The 26,742-nt window shown below is 45.0% G+C and overlaps 2 protein-coding genes and 1 pseudogene across 3 annotated transcripts; 2 read left to right on the top strand and 1 right to left on the bottom strand.

Annotated features, from left to right (window-relative positions):
- Positions 1-3,621: 3,621 nt before the first annotated feature.
- Positions 3,622-5,208, bottom strand: LOC308426351 (proteasome subunit alpha type-7-like; the record flags this gene model as incomplete). The annotated part of the gene is made up of 2 exons (XM_080924070.1): positions 3,622-4,460; positions 5,059-5,208. The coding sequence occupies 2 exons, from the start codon at positions 5,206-5,208 to the stop codon at positions 3,705-3,707; spliced, it is 906 nt and encodes a 301-aa protein (XP_080780196.1). The 3' UTR covers positions 3,622-3,704.
- On the top strand, positions 5,061-19,491 carry CENPV (centromere protein V). The gene is made up of 6 exons (XM_080924309.1): positions 5,061-5,606; positions 8,068-8,166; positions 10,465-10,534; positions 15,798-15,912; positions 17,951-18,104; positions 19,381-19,491. Exons 1-5 carry the CDS (start codon positions 5,263-5,265, stop codon positions 18,073-18,075), a joined length of 753 nt encoding a protein of 250 aa, XP_080780435.1. The 5' UTR covers positions 5,061-5,262; the 3' UTR covers positions 18,076-18,104; positions 19,381-19,491.
- A 2,939-nt stretch (positions 19,492-22,430) lies between these two features.
- Positions 22,431-22,954, top strand: LOC308426511 (serine/arginine-rich splicing factor 3-like; annotated as a pseudogene). Its single transcript has one exon. The product of its transcript is annotated as a serine/arginine-rich splicing factor 3-like (transcript).
- Positions 22,955-26,742: the final 3,788 nt, after the last annotated feature.

Raw genomic sequence — 26,742 nt, 5'->3', positions numbered from 1 at the left:
TGCAAGTGTGCACAGCCACACAGAGTTTTACCCAGGTGCTGCGGATTTGAATTTAGAGGAACTTTATCTGACTTTATAAATAAGGTCTGCCCTGCGTCGGAACGGAAGCAGGACCCCCACCTAACCGTACATAAAGATAGTGGTATTAGTAGGAGGATCGGCAAAATACCAGCAGTGGAGTAGAATGGAAGGTTAAGATAGACTAAAGGGGATGGTCCATTGATATTTGACATGCCAGATGGAATGAGGGGGCTGGAGAGGTGGCTCTGAGATTAAGAGCACTTCTTGCAGAGGACCCAGTTTAGTTCCCAGCACCTATGTGAAGCATCATGACCATCCATACTAGAATTCCAGTTCTAGGGGATTTGACACCCTCTTCTCACTTCTGTGGGCACCAGCATGTGAACGGTATACATAAGTGTAAGCAAAGCCCTCATACACATAAACCAAAAATAAACTTGAGGTAGAAAATAGACAAACATATGAGAAATAACTGTGAAATGCAGTGACCTGTGAGGTAGGTAGAATTCTGTGTAAACTAAAAAATACCATGAAAGAATTTACAAGTTGAACTTCCTCAAAATAATTTCCACTCATCAAAAAGTGATGTTAGGAAAGACAAGGCTGCCAGTGGGAGCTCATCCTCATCATAGGTGTCTGGCAGACACAGAGAATTGTGTATCAGACTGTGCTGGTTAGTTGTTGTTTTGTTTTCTTGTCAACAAACTAGAGTCACCAGGGAGGAGGGAACCTTAGTTGAGAAAATGCCTCCATCAGATGGGTGGGTAGACAAGTGTAGCAGTTCGGATGAGAATGCCTCTCACGTATTTTGAACACGTGGTCCTCGGGTGTTTAAAAATGATCAGATGCATGGCCTTGCTAGAGGATGCTACTGAGGGTGGGCATTGAAGTTTCAAAAGCCTGGACCAGTCCAGTCTCTCTCTCTCTGCTGACTGCTTTTGAACCAGATGTGAACTCTCAGCTACTGGGCCAGTGCCATCCCTGCCTGCCTGCCACCATGCTCCCTGCTGTGAAGATTGTAGACTTTAACCCTCTGCAACTGTAAGCCCTCAGTAAACTAGTATAAATTGCCTTGGTCGTGTGTCTTACCACACCAATAGAAAAATAACGAAGACAGTAAAGTCTGTAGGGCATTTTTTTTTTATACATGATTGATAGGAGAGGGCCCAGCCCATTGTGGGGAGTGTAGCTTTTGACAGATTTTGTAGGTTGTATAAAAAAAGCAACCCAAGAGAGTCATTCATCCATGGTCTCTGCTTCAGCTCCTAACTCCAGGTTCCTGCCTTGTCTTCCTTCTCTGACTTCCCTCAGTGATGGACTGTAAGTTGTAAGAAGAAATAAACATTTTCCACCCCAAGTTTCTTTTGGTCATGGTGTTTATTCCAGCAATAGAAAGCAACCCAAGACATAAACCTGACTTAGAAATGGAGTGTCTTTTTAAAAGCGATTTATTTTCAGTTGTGTCTGTGGCTGTGTGTGTGCATGGGTGTAGGTACCCAAGAAGGACACATCATATCCTTAAGCTCATAGTCAGTTGTGAGCTGCCGGAAGTGTGTGTGTGACCCAGCTAGAGTCCTTTACAAGAGCAGTACCAACTCTTAAGCCCAAAAGGATTCTCAAACAGAAACTGTCCAAATGTTCAAAAGAAGTATGAAAAGGTAGCATTACTACAGGACAAAGAAGTTCGTGAAAGTAATGTCATCACACAGCCACAGAAAGGCTAAGTGTAAAGACCAGCAGTGTGAGTTCTATGAGGTAAGGGGCAACCGCAGTCCTCATACAGTGCTGGTAGAATATCAAACGGGCCAGCCTAGCTAAAATCTGTTTAGCAGTTCCTTAAAAAGAATGGCACTAGCTGGGCCTGGTGGCATGTGCCTGTAGTCCTAACATTTGTGGCAGGTAGAGGCAGGCTGAGATGAAGAGAACACTGACAACCTAAGACTTCGTCACAACACAGTCTTAACCTGGGAACCAGAAATTCCACTGTGAATGTTTGGAGAAACTGATCTACCAAAAGACTTGAATACTAGCTTTATCACATTTGCACAAATTAGAAACAGCTCAAGTATTCATTAAGAGAATAAATTTAAGGGGATTAGGGGACAGCCTGCCACACAAGCACGAAGCCCTAAGTTTGGATCTCTAGCACCCATATAAAGTGGGCACTGGGTCACAAATCTAAACCCCACCACTGTGGGGCTGCTAGGGATAGTCACCTTGAGTTCAGTGGACTTCCATTATAGCCAGAATGTGAGCTCCAGTTTCAGTAAGGAACCCAATCTCCAAATGAAGGTGGGGAACCACGGATGAAGACACCCATCATTGATGGTGACTCTGACACACACACACACACACACACACACTCGAGAAAATAAACAGTGACTTATTCAAATGTTAATTTTCTCCTCTGCTGTGCCACACCAAAAAGTGAGAAGGAACAACTCCCAGTTCGTATTCATTGAGAGACGTCAGGGCAGAAACTGACTCAGAAGCCACGAAGGAACACTGCTTACTGGCTTGCTCCCCATGGCTTATTCAGCCTGCTCTCACAGAGCCCACCATCCCTGGGGTGACAGTGCCCACTCCCCCATCAATCATCAATCAAGGAAATGTCCTACAGACTTACCTATCCACCCACTCCTCTGATAGCTTTTCTTTTTTTTCAGTTAAGGTTCCTTCTCTGATGACCCTTACTTGTGTTGCATTGACAAAAGCCAATCCACACAGATCATACTAACATCATTATATCAACACACACACACACACACACACACAATCAATTTCTAAAATGTTGAGAAGTATTAGACTTAACAGTGTGCATGCTATTTTTGAAATGACATTCAAAGACAGGCCAAAGTAGTGTGGTAGATCACACCTGTGATTCTAGCACTTGAGAGGTTGAGGCTGGAGAACTGCTACAGGTTTGAAGCTAGCCTTAGCTACTTGGTGAGTGAGTCTAGGGTTAGACCAGGCTAGACTAGGCTACAGAGTGAAGTCCTGACTGACTCAAGCAGGCCAGACAGCCTTTTGGTGGAAGAGAACTGAATGTGTAGACTCTTCTTCTCCCTGTGCACCTGAACACCTGCTCCCATCCTGAATAAAGGTTTTTAAAAGCGTAATGTGTTTCAGGAGGCAGAGGCAGGCAGATCACACAGTAAGTTCAAGAGGAGCCTGAGTTGCATAGAGAGTTCCGGGCCAGCCAGGGCTGCACAGTTAGACCTTGTCTCTAAATAAACACACACACACACACACACACACACACACACACACACACACAAAACAGGCAAAAGTAATTCTCAGTGATAAAAAGTCAAAACAGAAGTCACTTCTGTTTTCTCTCTGGAGATATTCAAGTGGGCTAGGTTATGTCACATCTGAATTGTGGATGCAAATCTGTACATTTAAGATACAGGGCACTTTGTTCTATGTAAACTATAACGCAAAGGAAACATCAAAACAAGCTGTGTACCTAGGAAATTTCAATTGTTGAGAACTTTGCGTTAAAACTTAATGATTTATAAATGAATCAGACTGTATTTGGGGAAACCCACAAATGGATTCTATATTCTTTTTTTTTTTTTTTTTAATGTAGTTTATTGGACTCGGACAAACAGCACAAGGCCCAGCACCGAAGCTTGCCCGGATGGAGTCTGAGCTGCTCTGATGACTAGAGCCCTCCTCCATCAAGACGCTTTCTTCTGCTTCTTCTTTTCATTTTCTTCTTTCTCCTTCTCAATTTCGGCAACATACTTCTCAATTTCTTCAGGATTTAGAATCTTGAGGGGCTGATCCGGCCTCATGACAGCAAGTTCAATGTTTTCGCCACCTGACTGGACCACTTCCAGCAGTGCCTGGATCACTAGTTTGATGGTCAGATCATCTGTTTCGATGGCATCATCAGTGTAGTTCTTCTCCAGAAATTCACGCACCGACTTGGCACCCCGGCCTATGGCATTGGCCTTCCAAGCATGGTATGTGCCCGAGGGGTCAGTCTGATAGAGTCTGGGGGTGCCATCAAAGTCAAAACCCACAATTAGGGCAGAGATACCAAATGGCCTGCGCCCATTGCTCTGTGTGTAACGCTGCTTCAGACTGGCAATGTAGCGGGTGATGTACTCCACAGTCACTGGGTCCTCCACGGTCAGCCGGTGGCTCTGGCACTCCACCCGGGCTCTGTTGATGACTATCCTTGCATCTGCAGTGAGACCTGCAAAGGCCACACAGACGTTATCGTCCAACGCACAGATTTTCCGTACTGTCCTTTCATCTTGTAGCTTGGCCACGGATTTTTTCTCCACACCAAGAACGACAATGTCCCTCCCTCGTACACCAACCGCGGTGGAACCCTTCTTGACTGCCTCCTGCGCGTACTCCACTTGGAAGAGGTGGCCGTTGGGCAACACACTCAGCGTCAGCGCCCCGCCCGCCCGGGCCACGCTCTATATTCTAATTAACTTACAAATCAACAAAAATAAAACTGTGTTGAAAAGAAAAAAATGAGTAAAAGAAAACTTTTTGTTTTTAAAAGTATGAACAACTAAAAGTTTGGAGACTCTCTGGGATGTCCCAGTGGGTGGTTCTTGTGATTTTTTTGTCTTTAAACTTCACTACCGTGTTCTGCAAAAGCATGTGAACGGAATATAATCCCGGATCCATTCATTTACTTAGAATTGAAAACAAAATCTGGGGCTGGGAATGTGGCTCAGTGGTAGAGTGCTTGCACAAGGTTCTGGGTCCTATTCGCAAAACCCCCCCAAACAAACAACAAAAACCTGTTGACTCTTGATCAAACTGATTCCAGCTGTCATTTATGCTTCAAGAAGCAGGTGTCCGATAATTTACACACGTTAGCTCACATTAGATACACGACGGCTTCTGCACAGTTGGTAGTGTTACCACCTTGGGGACCACTAAGTCACCCAAGCTTGTCAGCTCTGATGAGGCTATGAATTTATGAATTGAGGCCTGACCCAGGAGTGTGTGGTTGGTAGTTAGTGGAGACCGGAAGTGCCTTTGTGGATCAACCGGGTCGGCTACCTGCAAGCGCAGATGGGGGCGCGGTCTCGTTAGACCCTCAGCACTCGGACACACGGCCCAGGGTCTCTCGTTGGGTCCCGAGCTCGCGTGTTCTGTAGCGCCGCGCACCACCCCCGGGGCCTTCAGGTTGTTGGAAGCGGGGACGCGCATCGGCCGGCGGGAGCGCGCAGAGCGGAGAGGCCTGTGAGCCGGGCTGAGGGAGACATGCGGCGGACTCGCAGCGCCTTGGCCGCCGGCCCGCGGGAGCAGCGGCGCTCGGGGGCCTCCGGGGGCCTGAGCCGCGGCGAAAGTCGCGCGCGGCGCTCCCTGAGCAAGACTAAGGCCGGGGGCGGGGGCGGGGCGGCCGGCCCTCAGCGGTCGGCAAAGCCTCTGCCCAAGCCACCGCCGCGGGCCCAGGAGGCGGCCGCCGAGGAGCCGCCGCCGGCGGACTCCTCCTCCGTCTCGGTGTCGGCGCTCGACCTGGGGGAGCAGCGGGAACGCTGGGAGACGTTCCAGAAGCGGCAACGGCTCAGCTTCGAGGGCGCCGCCAAGCTGCTGCTAGACACCTTGTGAGTGTCGGGGGCGGCGGGCGAGCAACGGGCGGTGGGACCCGAGTCTGAGTGTGGAGCCGCGGCGGGCTGCGTGCGCAGGAGGGCCCCTCCGGGTGAAAAAAAGGCGTCCCTCGGTCTCCCCGCTACCACGACCGTTTTGCCCGAGTTTGCACGTGCCTTCGGGGAGTGGGCGGGAGGAAAGGTCGAAGTGGAGAATTTAGTGGTCCGGGGAGCGGAGGCCGGTTGTTCCTGATCAGTTTCCCGGAGGGAGGTTGCTGGGTACCGTTATTGATCTTGGAGGGATCCGCGCGCAAAGCGCAACGCAGGGGGAACGGGGAGCTGAGGCTTTTATGCTCTCCTCTCGGGTCCGAACTGGCAGGCTTTACTTTACGCTCCTCTCAGACTGTGCTTCTGAAGTGTTTCTAGCTTCTTTGATGGCCCAAGGAGCATCTCAGAGTCCGTTATTGGGAAAAAAGGGCTGATAACTACTCTGGCCAGATGTCTGCTCTTTGCCAAATGTGATGCGTACCCCTTCCTCCTTTACCCATTATGCTCCAAGAAAGGAGTAACCCTAGTCATAGCTCTCACTCGCAGACGAATTAAAAAAGAACAATAAAAGACGAAGAAAACTAATATTACCCTTACAGTTACTTAACAATCTGAACTACTTTTTCATAACAACAAGATGTTCTTTTTGTCTTTGTTCCAGAAGAAATTCTCTTGGTTTTGGTGCATCCTCTCAGAAACAGATTATTTAGCTTGCCATGTTTCCTTTATTCAGTTTTATCCTCTTGTGCTATAAAACGTTTTATGCTTTAAAATATTAAAACAAAAATCAGTTAAAACTTAAACATAACACCGAGTATCTGTTGTTTAGTAGCTACTGGGAGCTCTAAATGATACTATATAAAACTCCATAGAGCTTGGCACGGTAGCACGTGCTTATAATCCTAGCATTCAGGAGGCAGAGGCGGAGGAGTACAGTGATTTCAAGGGCAGCCTGGGCTACAGAGATAGATCCTTTCTCCGAAGAGAGAAAGGAAAATAGAAACAAGCCAGTGAGAAGGTGGAAAGCAGGAAGATCTACAAGTTCAAGGTCATCCTTGTCCACACAGTTAATTTGAGGCCAGCAGAGGCGGAGGAGTACAGTGATTTCAAGGGCAGCCTGGGCTACAGAGATAGATCCTTTCTCCGAAGAGAGAAAGGAAAATAGAAACAAGCCAGTGAGAAGGTGGAAAGCAGGAAGATCTACAAGTTCAAGGTCATCCTTGTCCACACAGTTAATTTGAGGCCAGGTTGAGCGGCAATGACACCCTGTCTCAAAAGGAAACTAAAAAGCCCCAATCCTTAGAAACACAAAGCAAAAATTTGAGGTAATATTTTCCCCTAAAACATAATGGTTTAAAAAAAGATACTAAAAATATTGGCAGGAAAAGAGGAGTTTCACCAGATTAGCATGCTGTATGCTCGCCTACATTTACTTTATGTCCACAAAGCTAACTTTCATATGAAGAAAATGTATGTTATATACATTAACATTTGGTTCAAATATCACATAGAAAATATTGGAGGATCGTATAGCAAATGCAGGCTCTCTTAGTGGGATGGTCTCAGCGGGGGTAGGGGGCTCTCACTTTATTATTAAACTGTTTGGATTTTTTTTTTTTTTTTACAATAAGTATTGTATATGGAAGAAGAAAATGAGATGCTTGTTAGAGAAACTTGCAGGAGCTTTCAGTCTTGCCTTTAATCAGATGGCAAGTTGAAGCTGCCGTGAGCTGTTTTCCCTGTGGTGGGTATTCAGAAGTCACGGGGAAACATTCTCTCGTTTATTTTCGGAAAGAATGTTTAGTCTTTTGGGGAAGGGGCTTCATGATGTTCTTTGAATCTTAGCGTTCAGTTAAGAGGTTCCAACTGTATACAGTTGTGTGAAAAATCATACACTTGAGAAACACAAGGAAAGTGAATGGAGTTAGAGAAGTCTTTGTGGTCCCCTCAGAAGGCAATTGGGCAACCCGTCTTACTTTTTCACAGCCATTTGTACTATCTTTATTATAGTCAACACTGAATATTGTTTGACCAATTTGCCTAGTGGCTGCTTAAGGCTTATAGGGTTTCTTCTTTGTCCTTAGCTTGTAGTTTTTGGGTTTTTTTTCTTTTTTTTTAAGCTAATCAGTTGACATATAAGTAAAAATGTCGGGGGGGTGGGGGCAAACGAGCCAGGCTTCTCTCCTATCCTCATATTTACTGAATCCTGGGAATATTTTATTTTGCAATCCTAAAACTCAAGGCCAATCACAATGAAAGTACTGAACCTCTTTTCTGAAATGCACCTGGTTGTCCTATTTTAAAAAAAAAAAGAAAGACTTTTGTCCCAGGTTGGCTTTATTTTAAGGACAAAGGACAGCGTGAAGGATCAGCCTAAAGCCCCCTGCTTGTCTGTTAGAAATTTTTATGCTCTAGTTTTTATTTCATTTAGTGAGTACCAGGGCCTGGTGAAGCACACAGGAGGCTGTCACTGCGGAGCAGTTCGTTTTGAAGTTTGGGCTTCAGCAGACTTGCACATCTTTGACTGCAAGTGAGTATTTCACCTTCCCAAATCGGCTTAGAAGACTTGAAGAGCCAAAGGCCTGTGTTTCAGACCAATGTGGGGAGTCGGGTACAGATGAAACAGTGCTGGCCAGGAGGTGATAACACTACGTCAGGTACTGAGGGCACCGAGGTTCATTGGCCTGGCCTTTGCCGTGTGTACGACTTGGAATTTTCAGTGACAACTTTAAAACTGTGTCATATGTTATTCATCTGGTGAGTAGATCAGAGGACAAGTTGTGGGATGGAGTCTGTTCCTCCTGGTCCAGTCATCAGGCTGGTGGCAGGTACTTTTACCTGCCGAGGCATCTCACTGGTCTGATTTTTTTTTTTTTTTTTTTTAAAGAGGGGGAAGGCTAAACGTTCTGAGTCGGGCAGAGTAACACACAGTTTGAATGTTCAGGAGCCTGTGTGTGCTTGTCCCAGAGTTACACAGCAGCACAATCACGTGACAAAAAGCAGGGCTTCTAGGGTTGTGGCTTATAGGCTCATGCCTCCAGCTGGTCCCACTGATTTAGGGGTGATTAGAAGAGGTGGATCAGGCTGGCTGAGCTCCCTGTTGGGTTGCTTGGACTCCCACTTTGAGCAGATTCTGTCAGTGAAGATAAATGGAAGTAATCGAATGGAGAGCATTTCTACCTGGAAGCTGTTTGTGTACTGATTCCTTCTGATCTTGGCATGAGGCCCATGATACTACCCTGAACAGCGGGAGGCCTGCTTTTTTTTAAAAGAATTATTTATTTTCTTTATGTATGAGTACATGTTCACTGTCTTCAGACACATCAGAAGAGGGGCATCAGATCTCATTACAGATGGTTGTGAGCCACCATGTGGTTGCTGGGATTTGAACTCAGGACTTCTGGAAGAGCAGTCAGTGCTCTTAACCACTGAGCCATCTCTCCCACTTCCAAAGGCCTGCTTCTTATCTTCCCTGGTATTATGCTAGAGCAGGAACAGGCTTTGCCTTCTGGACTGGCTATGGGCGTGGACTTAATTGCTCAAGAGGGTCAAGTCCTTTTTCCTCTAATGGTACCTAAATCTTACGTGAATAATAAATATTATACATATTGTTTATTATATAAATTACAAATACTCAAGTGTAGAACTGGCTAGGCTACCAATCAAGTCCATACTTGGAAAGAAGCGTTATGGCCTAATTTCTTGGAGAATTCTGTACTAAGTCAGAATACTTTAAAGTGTAAATTCGGGCTGGAGGCAGAGCGTTTGCCTGATATGTACAAAGCTGGGTTTGATCCCCACTGTTGTATAAACTTGGCATGATTATATGCCTGTAATCCCAGGGGAGGTAGAGACAGGAGAATCGGAAGTTTAGGGTTGTCCTCAGCTGCATCAGTGTTTGTGACCAGCTTACGTACATGAGACTCTTCTCAAAATGAGCAAGCAAAGAAGTTCAAGGCCGTCTTCAGCTCTAGTAAGTGTGAAGCCAGCCTGGGGATGCACGAGAACCTGTCTCAAAAAATAAAATAAAGTTACATTTTTATCAGGACCTCTTTATCTCAAAGAACAGAATAAAGTTAAAAATTGTTAAAATGTACTTTATGCATGTAAATGTTTTGCATTCATTTATGTCTATACTGAACACCCCCAAAATTCAGAAAGGGGTGTTTGATACCCTGTAACTGTGAGGTAGATACTGGGAATTGAAGTGGAGTCTGCTCTTCTTAACTGCTGAGCCATCTCTAGTCCCAAGTTTAAGTTTCTTAAAAATGGTGGAGGTGTACTCTAGTAGTAGAGTGCTGCTTAATATGCATGGTACCCGGCTTTCAGTATCCCTAGGGTAGACAGACAAAAATAGTGAGTGGGCTGAGAACAACAAGATATGGACTCAACTCCCAGTTTGGTATTTCTGGGTAAAATGCTTGGAGCTTGATTTTCTTACGAATTAGAGGAAACCTAAGGTTTTCTTTGGTTCTGATATGCCCATCTAAAGAAGCACAAGAGTATAGCAGTGTCTGAAATTAATTTTCTGAGTGTCTTTTAAGTCCACTGTTTCTCTTCAGGGTCGGGAGGGGGGGCAACAGAAGTGAGGTCCAGGATTGTTGAATGCTGTGTGGTCGTCCCTGCTGGCTCTGTCACCAGTAGGCTTCACTGCCACGAAGAGCTGAGGCTTCAGGTGGCCTGTCCAGCTGCCTGAGTCCTCTTCCTTGGATGGTGCTGAGAAGGCTGTCCCACTTGAGGTCAGCTGGTTCTGCAGGCATTGGGCTGGGCTGCTTGGGCATGTGGACAGTGCAGCTGACACTCACAGTCCCGCTCTTGCTCTCTGTAGCTGTAGCATTTGCAAGAAGAAGCAGAACAGACACTTCATCGTTCCAGCTTCTCGCTTCAAACTCCTGAAGGTACGACTCAGACGTAAGGGCCAAAAGCCCCTGCCCGTGTTTAGTCTGCTTTCTGTACAGTGTGAGGGACAGAGAGCTCAGCAGGACATATTAAGGGCTTTGAGATCCTCTTTTTACCCCTTAAATGGAGCCTCAGAGAGTAGCCTAGGCTAAGCCTCAAACTTACAGTCCTCTTACCTAAGCCTCTCAAGTTCTGGGATCACAGAGTTGTGTCACTATTCCTAGTTGATTATTTTTCACGTCTTTGTGTGTGTGTGTGTATGTCTGTGTGTGTTGGGTATTGAACTTGGGCCTGAACAATGTTGCTCGTAGCTTTGCCACTGAACGCTGTCTCTAGCCTACAGGTGTACTTTAACTTAGTTGTTTTTCTTGTAAACTTTTCATTTGCATTTTTTATTTATTAGTGGGTAGGCATGGCACAGCACAGGTGGAACCAGTTTTCTCCTCCTCCTTCCACGGGATTTTAGGCATCAGACTCAAATCACAGTTTCTGTGCTGAGCACCCTTCTCCTGTTGAGGCACTAGTCCCAATTTAGTTACTTTTTCAATTGATAAATTGTTTGTTTTGAGACAGCTTGGCTAGCCTTAAATTCCTGACCTTCCTGCTTCTGCCTCAGGAGGGCTGGGCTCACAGGTGTATACCACTATGCCTGTCTTTTTTTTTTTTTTTTTTTTTTCCAAAGATTATCTGATAACATTGTAGAAACATTTTTAAATTCAGAAATCCAGAAAAATAAACATAATTTTGAAAACTAAAATATCTGAATAACTTGTATTACTTTTGAAAAAATATAAGAAATAAAATCATTCAAAGGTAATCACTGCTATTTTTGACACACTTTTTAATACATTATTCTTCCTCTCCTCCCCTCACCCCTCTCTCTGACTGAGTCTCATGTGTCCCAGGCTGATATTGAACTTCTGATCCTTCTGCCTCCATCTAAGTGCTGGGATTAAAGGTCTCTGCCACCATGCCCAGCTTATGCAGTGCTGGGGTTTGAACCTAGGGCTTCATGAATGCTAGGCAGGCCCTAAAGTAACTTGAGTTATGTTTCTGGCCCTGTACATAACTATTTTTATGTAGATATGTATCTAAACATCTAAGTCATCTGAGTCATTTTACATTTATTTATTGATTTTTAAATATGGGATCTTGCTCTGTGGCCCAGACTGTGTCCTGGGTGTCTAAAAGACACATCTGGCTCAGTCTCCTAGATACTTAACACTAGTGCATGTGACCTTGTTGGTTTGATTATCATATATTTTTTATCAAAATATTACATAAGCCAATGTGCTGGCTAGTTTTATGTTAACTTCACACAAGCTAGAGTTACTAGAGAGAAGGGACTCTTCATTGAGAAAATGGCTCAGTAATACTGGGCAATAGGCACTTCTGTAGAGCATTTTCTTAATTAGTAATTGATGTGAAAGGGCCTGGTCCTTGGTGGGTGTGGCCAATTATATGCTGTCTCAAAAAAAAAAAAAAAAAAAAAAAAAAAAAAAAAAAGGTTGTGGTTGAGGAAGCAAATAACTCTTCTGGCCAGGTGTGGTGGTGCAGCCTTTATCCACTGCTTGTCTGGCCAGGGCCAGCCAGGGCCAAACAGGAATCCTGTCTAGAAAAAACAAAAACTAAAACAGAAAAGCTGTTCTGTTTATAAACTTCTTTTATCATTTCCTAGTTGGAAAACATCATAGTTTTTATTTTATTTTTTTAACTCAGTGTTAGTGTATGCACTGTAACACTGAACATTTTAAGTTTAATCTCCTCATCATGAACTTGTGCGGGTCACTCCCTCTCTCACAGGCCTGTTCCCTGGCTGGCTTGCCCTATGTTGGATTTGCAGCAGTGCAGTGCACTCCTGGCTTGATTTCATTTCAGTTACGAGCACTGGCTGCTCCTGTAAAGGACTCAGGTTTGATTTCCAACACCCACATAGCAGCTCACAACTATCTGTAACTCCTGTTGCAGGGGATGTGACACCTCCTGGTCTCTGGGGGCACTGCACGCATGTGTACAGACACACACACATAGAATAATACAGTTTCTTAAATGAAACCAAGCCAGGAATACACTGCTGGGAATCCAAGAACTAGGTGGTCCCAGTGATATCCAAATCCTCTTAACCTATGTGCCCACCAATTTGATTCCATGTGCTTTGCTCCTTACTAGAATGCATGGCCTGCCATTATCAAAATTTGCTACACGGAGCTAGGTGTGGTGATGCATACCTTTAGTCCCAGCACAGAGGAGGCAGAGGCAGGCAGATCTCTGTGTTTGAGGCCAGCCTGGTCTACAGTGAGTTTCATCATTAGACTCTTGCTTGGAAAAAACAAAAAACTGCCACATGGGTCAGTCCTTGATTTCTTGCCAGGCAGAAAACACCAGTGACAAATCCAGTGACCTCATCGTCTGTCTTTCTTTGGCCTGTGCTGGAAATTTTTATATCAACTTCACACAAACTAGGATCATCGGAGAAAAGAATACCTTACTTAAGAAAAAGCCTCAATAAGATCAATCTGTAGGCAAGTCAGGAGGGCTTGTTTAAACTTTGAAACACATGAATCCTTAAGAGCCAAACCTATTCTAACCACCACAAGGGCCTCACTGACCCTGGTAGTTCTGATGCACCCAGTATGCATAACAAGAGGCCTTGAAGCTGTAGTTACAGGAGGTCCTTGTGTGCACGAATGGCTCCAATTCAGAAGACCTTAGGAAGCTCAGAAGCTTTCTTCCTGCAGTAGATGGCATGTAGTGTGGTCCAGGAGGAAGTATGGGAGAAGTCAGTAATACTGAGTCTGGCTGCAGTTAACTCAGTGGATAAAAGTTGAGTGTGAGCCGGGACCCAGTGTTCCTGATTTCCCCAAGCACCAATAAACACATACACAAAATTAAAAATAAATCTTAAAAAACAAAACAAAACAAAACACCTTAGGGGCTGGAGAGAAGGTTAAGATCACTGGCTGAAAACCTGGGTGCTGTAGACCCAGGGGTCTGATGCCCTCTTCTTATCTTCATGGAATCAGACATGCTCTAAGTGCATATACATACATGTAGTCTAAACACCCAAATACATAAAATGTGAGATAAATTTGAAAATTAAATATATGGGATTGGAGAGATGGCTTAGTGGTTAAGAACACTGGGCGCTCTTCCAGAGGACTCAACTTCAGTTCCCAGCACTCACATGATGGCTCACAGGTGTCTATACCTCTGGTTCTAGGGGATCTGACACCCACATTTAGGCATACATGCAGACAAAGCATAATGCTCATAAAATAAAAATACACTTAAGAATTTTTATGTATGTATGAGTCCTTGTGTGTTTGCATGTATGTGTCTGTATGTGTAAATATGCAGAGGCCCATAGAGACCAGAAGAAAGCATTGGGTTGCTGGGAGCTGGAGTTGCAAGAAATTGTGAGGTGTGCAAAAGTATGGGGCTTTTTACACCCTTCCTTGTTCTCAAATGATGTGACACAGACACCTTTATATTTACTAGAAGCTTCTTGCACTATAGCTGGGCAGATACTCATCTGTTCTAACCTGACTATGCTGATATGACCTACTTCTCAGTCAAATAGCCTGTTATCTGCCATCTTAGCCTGGGCCATGGCCTCCTCTTCCTCCTCCTCCTCCTCCTCCTCCTCCTCCTCCTCCTCCTCCTCCTCATCTTCTCCATTGCCCAGTCCCACCTGAAACCACCCCAGTCCTCTGAAAGAGCAAGAAGTACTTTTCACCATGGAACCATCTAGCCACTCACTGTCACGATTGCTGTTCATTCTTTTTTGAGACAAGACCTCATGCAGCCCAACCTGGCCTTGAGCTAGCTTGGGTTGATATGGACTCTCTGATCCTCCTGTCTCCACCTCCCACGTGCTAACATTACAGGCCTGCAACACTCCCACTGGCTGAGTGTATTTCTGTATCTGCTCTTCAATGCCATGTTAACTATCACTGATTTTTTAAATCATTTTCATTTCATGTGCACTGGCATGTATGTCTTCAGTGTGAGTGTGTTGGATCCTCTGGAACTGGAGCTACAAACGACCATGAGCTGAGTTGCTGTATGGGTGCTGGGTCCTTTGGAAAAGCAGCCAATGCTCCCAAACCTGAGCTATCCCTTCAGCCTCCACAATTTGTGATTTAAAAAAAAAAAGATTTATTTATATTTTTATGCGTATGTGTGCATTTTTATTAAGCACATCAACTTGCCAGTGTCCACAGAGGCCAGAGAGATGTTAGGCCGGTTGCTCTTTTGTATGTGCATGCACACAAGTGCATGGGAGTGCAGGTGCCTGTGTAGGCACTGGCTTGCTGTGCAGCAGGAGTTACAGGCAGTTTCAAGCTGCCTGAAGTTGGTGCTGGGAACAAAACTCACAGGTCTTCTACAAAAGCACTATGTGTTCTAACTGCTGAGCTATCTCTCCAGCCTCATGTTTGTGATTTTTTAAATCCCTTTTCACCAAGTAATGAGAAATATCTTGTAGGTCATCCATGTAAGCATCATTTCATATGTCCTGTTCTTTCTCTCAGTTGTCCATTCTTATACTTTGTCCATTGTTTTCATTTATATTGTCCATTAAGTACACTAACCGTGAGCTGGAGAGACAGCTCAGTGGTTGGGAGCACTAGGTATTCCTTTAAAGGAGCTGTGTTCAGTTCCTAGCACTCACATAGCAGCTCACAAACGTCTGCAACTCTAGACCCAGGGGATCTGACAGCCTCATACAGATACACAAAAGCAAAACACCAATCCACATAAAGTTAAATGAATTATTTCTAAAAAATCTCAGGACATAATCTCCACCTATAAGGGTCTGGGCCCTCCCACATTAAAAAGAAAAAGGAAGAAAGCTCTGTCTATGACATGTAGCACAGCGTTTTTTTTTCCTACTTTATCTTTAATAAATAATTCAAGTATAGTCAGTAGTGCCCTTAAGATCTTGGCCACTGTTTTTGGGAGGCAGAGAGCCAGTCCCTCAGATCTCTTACGGGTCTTGTGTTTGAGTGCACATCAGTGAGGCCTGAGGGCGGTTCGTTCAGTGTGCAGTTGGCATGAGAGGTCCACAGACTGGTGCTCCAGCATGAACCGTGTCTGGGGAGTACAGTCAGGTCCCTGACTTGAAGAAGCTCTCAGTCTTTTCTAGGATCCAGGAGGTGTCCCCATAACCCAGAGAACTGTACAAAAGGGCATCCCCCACTAGTCTTTCAAAAGATTGACTTTGAACAAAATTAAATGATCAATTTGTCCCTGTTCTCCCAGGGTGCTGAGAGCATAACCACGTACACGTTTAACACGCACAAAGCCCAGCACACCTTCTGTAAGAAATGTGGTGTCCAGAGCTTCTATACTCCGCGTTCCAACCCTGGAGGCTTTGGTAAGTGATGAATGGGAGTGTCTGCAGGCTTGGGTCCCTGAGGTACCTAGGGTGCTTGTGGTTGGACAGATGGGCCCTGGCATTTGTCAGAAGAACAAGATTCCTTTGATGTTCGGGCATATGATAAAGTTTTCCATCTGTAGGTGAGTTTTTATCACTGGTACTGTAGGGCTTTGGGGACACCTGTGACATATTGAGAAGATAGGTGGGAAGGGGCTGGAGAGAGGCTGGGTGGTTAAGACCACTGGCTGTTCTTCCAGAGGACTAGTGTTTGATTCCCAATCTCTATCTGTAACTCCAGTCTTTGGGATCTGACACTCTTGTCTCTGTGGGCACTGCAGGCATGTGGTGCACAAACATATCTGCAGGCTAAACACTTAATACACATAAAACATGTATTAAAAAATGGGTAGGAAATGGGCGTGTGGCTTCAGGGGAGGGCACTGGCACAGTGACAGTGGACAGGAGGGACGAGGCCAAATGTTGCCTGTTGCTGGTACTATTTTCAAACAAAAGTAAGGGCTGTGGCTGCCGCTCAGTGGTAGACTGAGCACTTGCCTGGCATGCATGATCCTCACCCTGTCCCTAAATAAATAAATAAAGTTTAGTTCATCTCCAAAAAATAGTCCTCTACAATGGCTACTGCATTGCACGAACTGTATACTGGAGGAAGAGCCAAGTGTGGATGTAGTGGCAAACATCTTTGATCCTAGAACTTAAAAGGTAGAGGCAGGTGCATCTCTGAGTTCTAAGCCAGCCTGATCTACAGATTGAGTTCCAGAACAGCCAAGGCCACATAGTGGGGCCCTATCTCAAAAAAAAAAAAAAAAGCAAGAAAGCAAGGTGTGCAGGTGCCTAACCCTACCACTTGAGAGGTAAAGCCAGAGTGACCAAAAGTTCAAGGTCACCTTCAGCTATGTTACTACTTTGTGGTTAGCCTAGGCTAGAGACCCCCTGTCTTGAAAATAAAGATATGGGGGAGTTGGAAAGTCAGCTCAGTGGTTAGGTTCTCTGGATGATCTTACAGAGGACCTGGGTTTGGTTTTCAGCACCAAAGGGTAAATCAGGGTCCAGTGCTCTTATTCTCTGCAGGCACCACACATACATGTATGCATATGCATGTACACAGACACAGATACAGGAAAAAATACCCATACACAGAAGATGCATATATTTATTTAAAGAGAAGCAAGAGGAGCCTCTAGAGCCCTTAGAGACTGACTGTCCCTGTGTAATAGCCCCGCATGAAACAGTGTGCGGGGTGCAACTGTGACTATGCCTACACCTCTTCTGGCGCAGAGACGAGAAGGCACAGCGTCACGACAGTCTCCTCACCCATGTCTTCAGCTGCTACTGCGAGTCCTGGTCCACCAAACCCTGGGACCTTGGAACAAGAAAGGAGTTTTTGTTGTTCATTTGTTGGATTGTTTTGTGTTTGTTTTGGGAACTGTCTTTTACTGTGTAGCCCAGGCTAGCCTCAAGGCAGGCCTCCTGCTTCTGAGGCCTAAGTGCTGAGATTATGGCATGTGGCCTCATGCCTGATCAGGAGAAAGTTTTTATAGTGATAAAATCCTGTATAAATTGGGAAGTATTTAATTCTTTATCTAAACCCAGGAAAAGCCTGAGGATTTTTCATGCTGCCACTCAAAACTGATTGTGTAGGCCTGAACCTTCCTCATACTTTGTATATTAATAGCCCCACCCCTCTTTGTCCTAGAGACTGAAGACGGCCTCGTGCATACCAGGCAAGTGTTCTGCCACTGAGCTATGCCCCCATGCCTCAGTGTAGTTTTGAAATGCTGTGTAGCATTGGTTGGCATTGAGATCATTCAGGGCCTAAGATCTTCATGTGGAGGAGAGGACCATAAGCCAGAAGGCTGAAGGTGTAGGCCAACAAAAGCAGTTAGTATATCAGCAGGCCACAAGTCATGAGGATGAGCTCATGTGTGGGATAATGGTGCTTGCAGGTGAGAGCTTGTCTGACACATTCTCTGGTCTTTCCACACTTGGAACCTCTCTCTGTTCTACTTGCACCTAGGTATTGCCCCCCACTGCCTGGATGAAGGCACCGTGCGGAGTGTGGTCACTGAGGAATTCAATGGCAGTGACTGGGAACAAGCCATGAAGGAGCACAAGACCATCAAGAATATGTCTAAGGAGTGAGCAGGGCAGGAGCCCTGTAGGCTGCATGGGTGTGTGTCGCTGTGCAGGCCTGGGCTGCCATCTCCACTCCCCGTGTCCCTGCAGTTCGCTCCAGCCACCATTTCTTTAGGCAGCTCTGCCCTTAACCCAGGTTTTATGTAAGACAGTTAACCTTCTCCCTTCCTACTAACTTTTGTGTGATCTTTTAGAAAATAAACATTTCTGACATTAATAGTGTTAATATGACATATTTCTCTGAACTTTGACTTTTGCTTCTGAGGTTTATCACTTCACAGCAGATTAACATAGCAGGCACTTTCAAGATGCCTGCAGCCACACTGAGAAAGAGACGAGACTCAAACAGCAGTTACAGCCAGAAGACTGAATGATCACAGTCCATGTGAAGTGTGAAGATGTGGACTCTTAAGTGCTCTGAGTGCACAGCGCTAGTCCAGGAGGACCTGGGAGGCCGTGACAGGGGTCACTCTGGACATGTGCTTTAGTTAATTTCTTGACTATGTATTTAATTCTTTTTGTTACAGTGGGCTCTTTGTTGGCAGTCTTTCTCTGTTTCCTCTCCTGTAGCCCAGGCCGACCTGCGTATGCATGCCTCAGACTCCTGTGTGCTAGGTTATAAGCATGCACAACTGTGCCCGTCCACATTTCTTAAAAATAAGGTAAAGCAGCAGCTTTGTTTTGATTTTCTGTTGTCAAGTGCTGTGGTTCGATGCTAGCGCCACATGCATGCTAGGCAACAGCCTTGAGCACTTCTGTTCCCTCTCTGTGGTAAGACAGATGCAACACAACATGGAGCATCTTAACCACACACTAAACACACACCACACAAATATACATCCATGAAATGAAAAAGGACCATCAGTTATTTATCCGCTGAGGTTTTAGTATCAGAAGTTTGGCTTTTATTATAAAGGTAATTGAGAAACTGAAAACAGCTTTGAATAAGACAGTCAGGCTGTTTTACAAAAATTTTAATGTAATACTCATTTATTGAATACTTAATATTTTCCAAGAACTATTTAATGTAGTTGAATGAATAACTTGGTCATTTCTTTTTAAAATTAGCAAAGTTTTTTAGCTTCACTACAGCAGTTAAAAAAAAAAAATTAAGCTGGGTATGGTGGCTCATGCTTTTAATCCTAGCACTGGGCAGACAGAGGCAGGCAGATCTCCAAGTTTGAGGCCAGCCTGGTCTACAGAGCGAGTTCCAGGACAGCCAGGGCTACACAGAGAAACCCTGTCTCCAAAGGGGGGAGAAACCATTAGTGTGCTATAACCTGCCTTGACAAATGCTTATTAAATCCTTAGGTCTGTCCAGTACTTCACGGAGAGGTTTGAGGGAAGCCACATGATGGAAGAACAGAGAGAGACATGGAGCCAAGAAAAGACTGCAGGGAGAAAGTCTCCACTCAGAACATGCCGTACTTTACAACTCAGACGCTGAAAGCATGACAACTGCAGCCGGACCCCAGGAACCCTGGGGAAGAGAGAACCCACTCCTGAAGTTGTTCTCTGACCACCACATGCTTGTAGGGTAGACTGTATATCAACTAGACTATCAGAATCAGTCCTAGGGCTACACGATCCATAGAAACTGGATTTTCAGAGTCTGAACTTTATGGTTGCCCATGTCTGTAATCTCAGGATACAGGAGGCAGAGGCAGGAGGATTGTGACAAGCTCCATGCCAATCAGTCTAAGCAGATTTCAGACAATCCAGACTTCATAGTAAGACATAATATGTCTCTAAACAGACAAAGGTGAAGTGGTTCTTTGGAAAGTCAGTTGTGTTTTGCTGGGGCAAACGTGAAGGAGTTTTCACGTTTTCTTGACGTAGACACAGGTGATAGACTAACAGACTCATGAAGGAGTATTCAGCTGAAGCAGACACAGGTGAGAGGATGCTAAAGCAAGCACTTGAAGGAACACGTGATGAAGGGTTCTTTGCCAACAACACACATGTATCTGCCTTACACTGTGTAGTTGAGCTACATCCGTTGGGACTCCATAGAGATTGATGTTAGCTGAGACAGAAGCCACAGAGGACTCATGTTCGGAGGGTATAAATAGGACTTGAGGGACAGTGACAGAGGCTAAGGTAGGCTTGCTTATAGAGCTCGCTGTTAAATGCTTGTGGCTCTTCCGTTGATCTTAGCTTCCCTGAGAGAGTCACAGCCAAGAACTCTTCCTGGCATTTCTCCTGGTCCCTCCTGCTGACTTAAGCTGAGGCTGAGTCTCTGCTAGGTCATGCCACCGCTGCTGATTCCTGTTTGCTATCCCAACTACTAAACTGGACTGCTGGTGTGTCTGTGAAATGTTTGCAAGTGGATCAGGCTGGCTGCTGCTGCTGACCTGTGAACTGAACTGCTGATTTCCAGACAACACGGACAGGAGCTGCTCCAAAGAACCTTCCTAAACAGGTCCACACCCCCCCATCCTTTCTTTTCCACTACTGGTCTGTGGTTGGCTACAAGAAAGATTAAAATGTTTAAGATCCATCATTAAAAACAGACATTAAAAAATTAAAGTTGCAGGAAGGGCCCAGAGAAATGATGCAGTAGTTACGAGCACTGGATGCTTTTCAAGAGGACCCAGGTTCAATTCCCAGCACCCACATGGCAGCTCACACCTGTCTGTAACACAAGTTCCAGGGGATCCGACACACATGCAAACAAAATACCAATAAACATGAAATAAAAAACAACACTGTCTGGAGAGATGGCTCAATGGTTAAGAGCACTGACTGCTCTTTCTGGGGTCCTGAGTTCAAATCCCAACACCACATGGTGGATCACAACCGTCTATAACGGAATCTGACGCCCTTTTCTGGTGTGTCTGAAGACAGCTACACTGTGCTCATATAAATAAAATATTAATAACAAAAAATACCAAAAATTTTAGGCATTCTGAACTTTTAAAGTTTAAAACATTTTAAAGTTTTTAAATTTAATTTTCTAAAAAAGGTTTATATATTTTATGTATATGAGTGATTTATATGCATGTACACTCATATGCCAGAAGAGGGCATCAGGTCCCATTACAGATGGTTGATGAGCCACCATGGAGGTGCTGAGAATTGAACTCAGAGTCTCTGAAATGGTAGCCAGTGTTCTTATCTGCTGAGCCATCTCTCTAGCCCTAAAATTTTGTTTTGTTTTTAGACAGGGTTTCTCTGTGTATTTCTGGCTGCCCTGGAACTTGCTCTGAAGACTATACTAGGGTAGCCTCAAACTCAGAGATCTGTTTGCCTCCTGCTTCCTGAGCTCTGTGATTAAAGGAGTCGCCGGCACCAATACCGACTTTTTGTTTATTTTTTGAGTCCCCTTCCTCCACCCTCTCTGCCCTGCTAGATTTTGTAAAAGGTATAAGGGAGGAGTTTACATCCTACCATTAAAATGGGTAATAATTTATACTGTGTATCTGTGGGGCGCTGCCTGCACATTCTCCATTACAAGATGGCGCTGACATCCGGCTGGAGTTAGCAGTAAACAAGCCATGTGCGCACGTGCTGGGTAACTTTCCACTCCTTGAGCTCTGCCTCTCCCGTGGCGTCATAGGGCCTGATGAGTTTCAACCAATCGGGGGCTCTGCGTCCAAGGCAAGGACTGATCCCTTTATAAGGGGACGGGCTAAATAGTTCCTCTCTCTCGTTGATCTCATCGTCTCGTGGATCTCGTTCGTCTTGTTCGTCCTGTTCGTCTTCTTGGACTTCTTGGTCTTCTTCGTCTTTTTCGTCACGTGTAGCAAGTACTGGTTCTCGAGAGCAATAAAGTTTACCGCAGAAGGATTCTATTTCGTGTGCCGCGTCGTTCTTGCAGGCGAGACGGTTGCTCGGGACATGTATCTTCACACGTATGTGCGTGTGTGCCTCCGCAGTCTATGGCATGCTTAGAGGTAAGGGGACAGCTTGCAGAATCATTTTCTCCTTTGCCCGTGTGGCTTAGGTCATCAGGATAGTGACAAGCATCTTTGCTCACTGGCCCAAGCCTGCATTCTTTGTTGTGAGACAACATCTTACTGTGTAGTCCTTGCTGCCCTGGAACGGGCTTGAATCTGCCTCTTCCACCGACAGGCCTGGGATTCAAGGGGTGATGGCTGATCTTGGTTATCAACTTGTCTACGTCTAGGATCTTCGAAAAACTCAGCTTGGCATGCCTATGGGAGACTTATACTTGATTGGATCATTTGAGGAAAGAAGACTCACCCTAAATTAGGGACATATTTTATGGTGGCAACGCATATGGAAGGAAAATTAAGAAAGAAACTTGACCCACCATTTTGTGGACGCCGCCCGACCGAGAGCATCTGTGGTGGCCGAGCCAGAGGGAAGCGGGTGGGCCTGTCGGAACGTTAGGATTTGAGCTTGGGCCTTTTGAGTCCAGGATCTCAAAATGCATCGTGATTCTTGTCGCGTGGACTGTAAGGTTTATGTAGGTAGTCTTGGAAACAGGAAACAAGACTGAATTAGAACGGGTTCTTGGCTGTTATGGACCACTCCGAAGTGTGTGGGTTGCTCGGAACCCTCCTGGCTTTGCTTTCATCAAATTTGAGGATCCCCGAGATGCTGCTGATGCTGTCGAGAGCTTGATGGGAGAGCACTATGGGGCTGCCGCGTAAGAGTGGAACTGTGGAATGGTGAAAAGAGAAGTCTGGATCGCGGCCCGCCTCCCTCTTGGGGTCGTCGTCCTCGAGATGATTACGACAGGAGGAGTCCTCCACCTCGGCGCAGATCCCCAAGAAGGAGAAGCTTTTCCCGAAGCTGGAGCAGCTCACTTTCTAGAGATAGGAGAACAGAAAGGTCTCTGTCTCATGAGAGAAATCACAAGCTGTCTCGATTCCCCTCTAGGTCTCGTAGCCGACCTAGGTCAAGCGAAAGGAAATAGAAGACCGGTTTGCAAAAGTGTACAGGAAATAACTTCATTTGACAGGAGTATGTACAGGAAATTACAGTTTTGTTTGAGACTTTATAAGCTTGGTGCATTTTAAAAATGTTTTAGCTGTTCAAATTTGTTTTGTCTCTTGGAACAGTGACACACAAAAGGATGTAATTCTTTATGGTTTCAAATGGATCATATGAGGCATCGAGAATTGTTACTTTACAATGTTCCTTTAAGTGAGATTGAATTTTCTTTGAACTTTAGTTTTCATAGACTGAAATAAACCTAGATCCTGCCCAATGTTAAGTGCGATGCACTAATGATATAAAGCAACTGGTGGAAATTGAATAAAGCTGTTGTTCCTGGAGAGAGAGAGAGAGAGAGAGAGAGAGAGAGAGAGAGAGAGAGAGAGAGAGAGAGAGAGAGAGAGAGAGAGAGAGAGAGAGAGAGAGAGAGAGAAGGAAGGAAGGAGAGAAGAAACTTGCCTCCTTTTCCTTGCTTGCAAGACCATCTATTGCTGCCAAGGCCTTATCCGCTATTATTAGAATATATTCCTTCCTTCGGGATTCCAACTTAAGCCTTAGGACTGCTGGCACTGCAGCCTTGTAAACGGAACAGCCACCAGATTCTTAGCCTTCCTGTTTCAAGGCGGCAGTTGTTGCATTTGCCAGACCACAGCCTGAAACCCACTCTCATAAATCTCTCTCTCTCACACACACAGATACAACACACACACACACACACACCATATACACACAGAGAAACACAACACACCATACACACACAGACACACAGAAACACAACACACCATATACACACAGAGAAACACAACACACCATAGACACACACACACACAGAAACACAACACACCATATACACACAGAGAAACACAACACACCATACACACACAGACACACAGAAACACAACACACCATACACACACACACACACACAGAAACACAACACACCATATACACACAGAGAAACACAACACACCATACACACACAGACACACACACACACCTATCACAATTGTCTTTCTGATTTATGGTTATTGGTTTTCTACTGTTTTACCTTTTTAGAGTATATTTTAGTTGTCAAAAACTCAAGTCGGGGGGCTGGAAAGATGGCTCAGTGGTTAAGAGCACTAACTACTCTTCCAGAGGTCCTGAGTTCAATTCCCAGCAACCACATGGTGGCTCACAACCATCTGTAATGGGATGTGGTGCCCTCTTCTGGTGTGTCTGAAGACAGCGACAGTGTACTTATATGTAATAAATAAATCTTAAAAACAAACAAAAAACTCAAACTGGGCAGCAGTAGTGCTTGCCTTTAATCCCAGTACTTGAGAGGCAGAAGCAGGAGAATCTCTGTGAGTTTGAGGCCAGCCTGGTCTGCAGGGTGAGTTCCAGGACAGCCAGGGCTACACAGAGAAACCCTGTCTTGAAAAGCCAGGAAAATAAATCTCATTGGTAAAGCCTCGGGCCGTTGCATATAACTCTGTTGTCAACTGGCTCCAGGTCCTTGAAGAGCTCTTATTTTGACACAGTGGCTAATTTTAAGCTCTTTCTATAGCATAGTATTGTGTGAGTGAATTCAACTGAAACTGGCTTCCCAGTTTGGAACTGCTGTTTATTGCCTGTGTTTTCATTGTGTGAGGACAAAGGAGCAATCTGACTCTTCAGTGTAAAAGACACTTTCTCAACATTTGTCTGCCAGTCCCACACAGGCCTGGACTTATCCTCCTTTTCTCCCTTCCTCCTCATGACAGGAGCTCCCCAGCCTTGTGATCCTGAGTCCCTGCATGTGTCTCTTACAGCCCCTCCTAAGCCAAGTCAGGGTATCAGGACTCGGGAGACCTGGAATTGTCTCCATGGATGCTTGTCTTATTTACTTTTCTATTATTGTGGCAAAACACCATGACCAAGGAGTTTAGAAAGGAAAGTATTTAATTGCCCTTATGGTTTCAGAGGGTTAAAGTCCGTAGCAGAGCAAGGGGACAGTGGCAGAGGCATCTTGATCTATAAGCAGGAGGCAGCTGGGCTGGAGGTGCCTGGCATGAGCTTTTACAACCTTAAAGCCCCAGTAACACACCTCCTCCAACAGGACTATACCTAATCCCTCCCAAATAGTCTTTCAACTGGGGAATCAAGTACTCTAACTGATGAGCCTTTGGGGTGCTATTTCCACTCAAGCCACCATGGTGCTCACTACCAAGGCTCTGGAAGGTCCTAGGACCCTGATTCCCATGTGGAAATGCAGTCTGTCTTATGACATTGAACTGCTGGGATTTGTGGTATTCTAACATTGGTTTAGGAAACCATCTGCTTCCTGCTTGGTTGCCATGAGATTATAAACAGGTTTCTAGTGGTGATTTAATCTGCCTTAGAAACTGCTTCTGCTTTCTTATTTTAATTTAGCATTTTCATGTGCTGGCTTATTCTCTCCCTCTCTCACTTCCCTCCCCTCCCCCTCCTCTCTCTCCCCTCTCTCTTACTGTCTCCCCTTCTCTTTCTTCCTGGAGCAGAACTGAACCCAGGGCCTTGCTAGGTCATTGCTCTACCGCTGAGCTAAATCACCAACTTCATTTTATTTAATTTCTCAAAGAAAGTGGATCCTTTCTACCATTTTTTTTGTTTTTATCTATTTTTATTTTTATTTTAAGATTTACTTATTTATTTTACATATGTGGGTACACCATTGCTGTCCTCAGACACACCAGAAGAGGGCATCAGATCCCATTACAGATGGTTGTGAGCTGTTTGGCCTGGTCCTCTGCAGGAACAGTGGGTACTTAGCCTGAGAGTCCTCCCTAGCCCAGAGCTGATGTTTCTAAGGGCTGTGTTTGAATTTGACTGGTTTGTTAGGTTCTGGATGAGAGCTTCCAGCTATTATGGTGGTTTTGTTTGTTTTGTTTTACTTTTTGCTTTTTGAGACAGAGTCTCTGTCTTAAACTCACAAACTGTCTTCCTCTTCCCCAATGTTGGGATTAAAGGCATGTGCTACCATGAGCTGCCTTACTATTGTGGGCTGTTTTGTTTGTTTGTTTGTTTTTTGTTTTATGAAGATATTTATTTTTAAGTTTCGTTTTATGATCTGGATTCTGTGGTATGTGTACATGTCTTCTCATGGTATGAACCTGTTATGAAAATATGCACCTTTAGCTTAATGGTTTTATTTTTCCTGGAAAAAGGTAGGTGGTTCATGTTTTAATTTTTAACCTTTGTCCCTTATGGATATAGTATGTTCTGGTGGAGAAATTCACCACTTAGCATTTTTTGGCAGTAACTGATACCCAACTCTCTTTTCTGTTACTCCCATTACATTTATTATAGTTTTGCATTTTAGATTTTCTTTTCTCCTTTGTCTTTTGCTTTGAAAGCTGTTTGTTTATATATAGCCAAGCTCCTGAATTCCAGGGTAGCCTCCACTCTGAATGAGGGAGAGCACAACCTTGAACTTCTTCTGGTGCCCCTGCCTTCACCTCTTGAGTGCTGAGCTCACCGGCCTGCAGGCCACACAGCACTAACCAGACACCGGGCTCTATGTATCCTAGGCAACCACTCCTGACCCACATCCCCAGCTGTTGCAGGCTTCATGTTTCCCCTGGATACAATGCTTTCCCACTCACAGAACCCCGTTATTTGTCCCTCAGCATGGTAACACTTTACCCCCTCCCTCAGCAGGCCTCTGCTCCAGAAGAGATCCTTAGAATGCTTTTTATCCCCCTCCTGGCCTGGCAGCACTAACAGGCTAATGAAGCTAATTGAAAGGTGTCTGTCTGGTCACTGGAT

The sequence above is a fragment of the Micromys minutus genome (assembly GCF_963924665.1).
Source record: "Micromys minutus genome assembly, chromosome: 10".
Classification (NCBI taxonomy): Eukaryota; Metazoa; Chordata; class Mammalia; order Rodentia; family Muridae; genus Micromys; species Micromys minutus.
The sequence above is the reverse complement of the archived record's forward strand: the minus strand, read 5'-3'. Positions and strand labels throughout refer to the sequence as shown.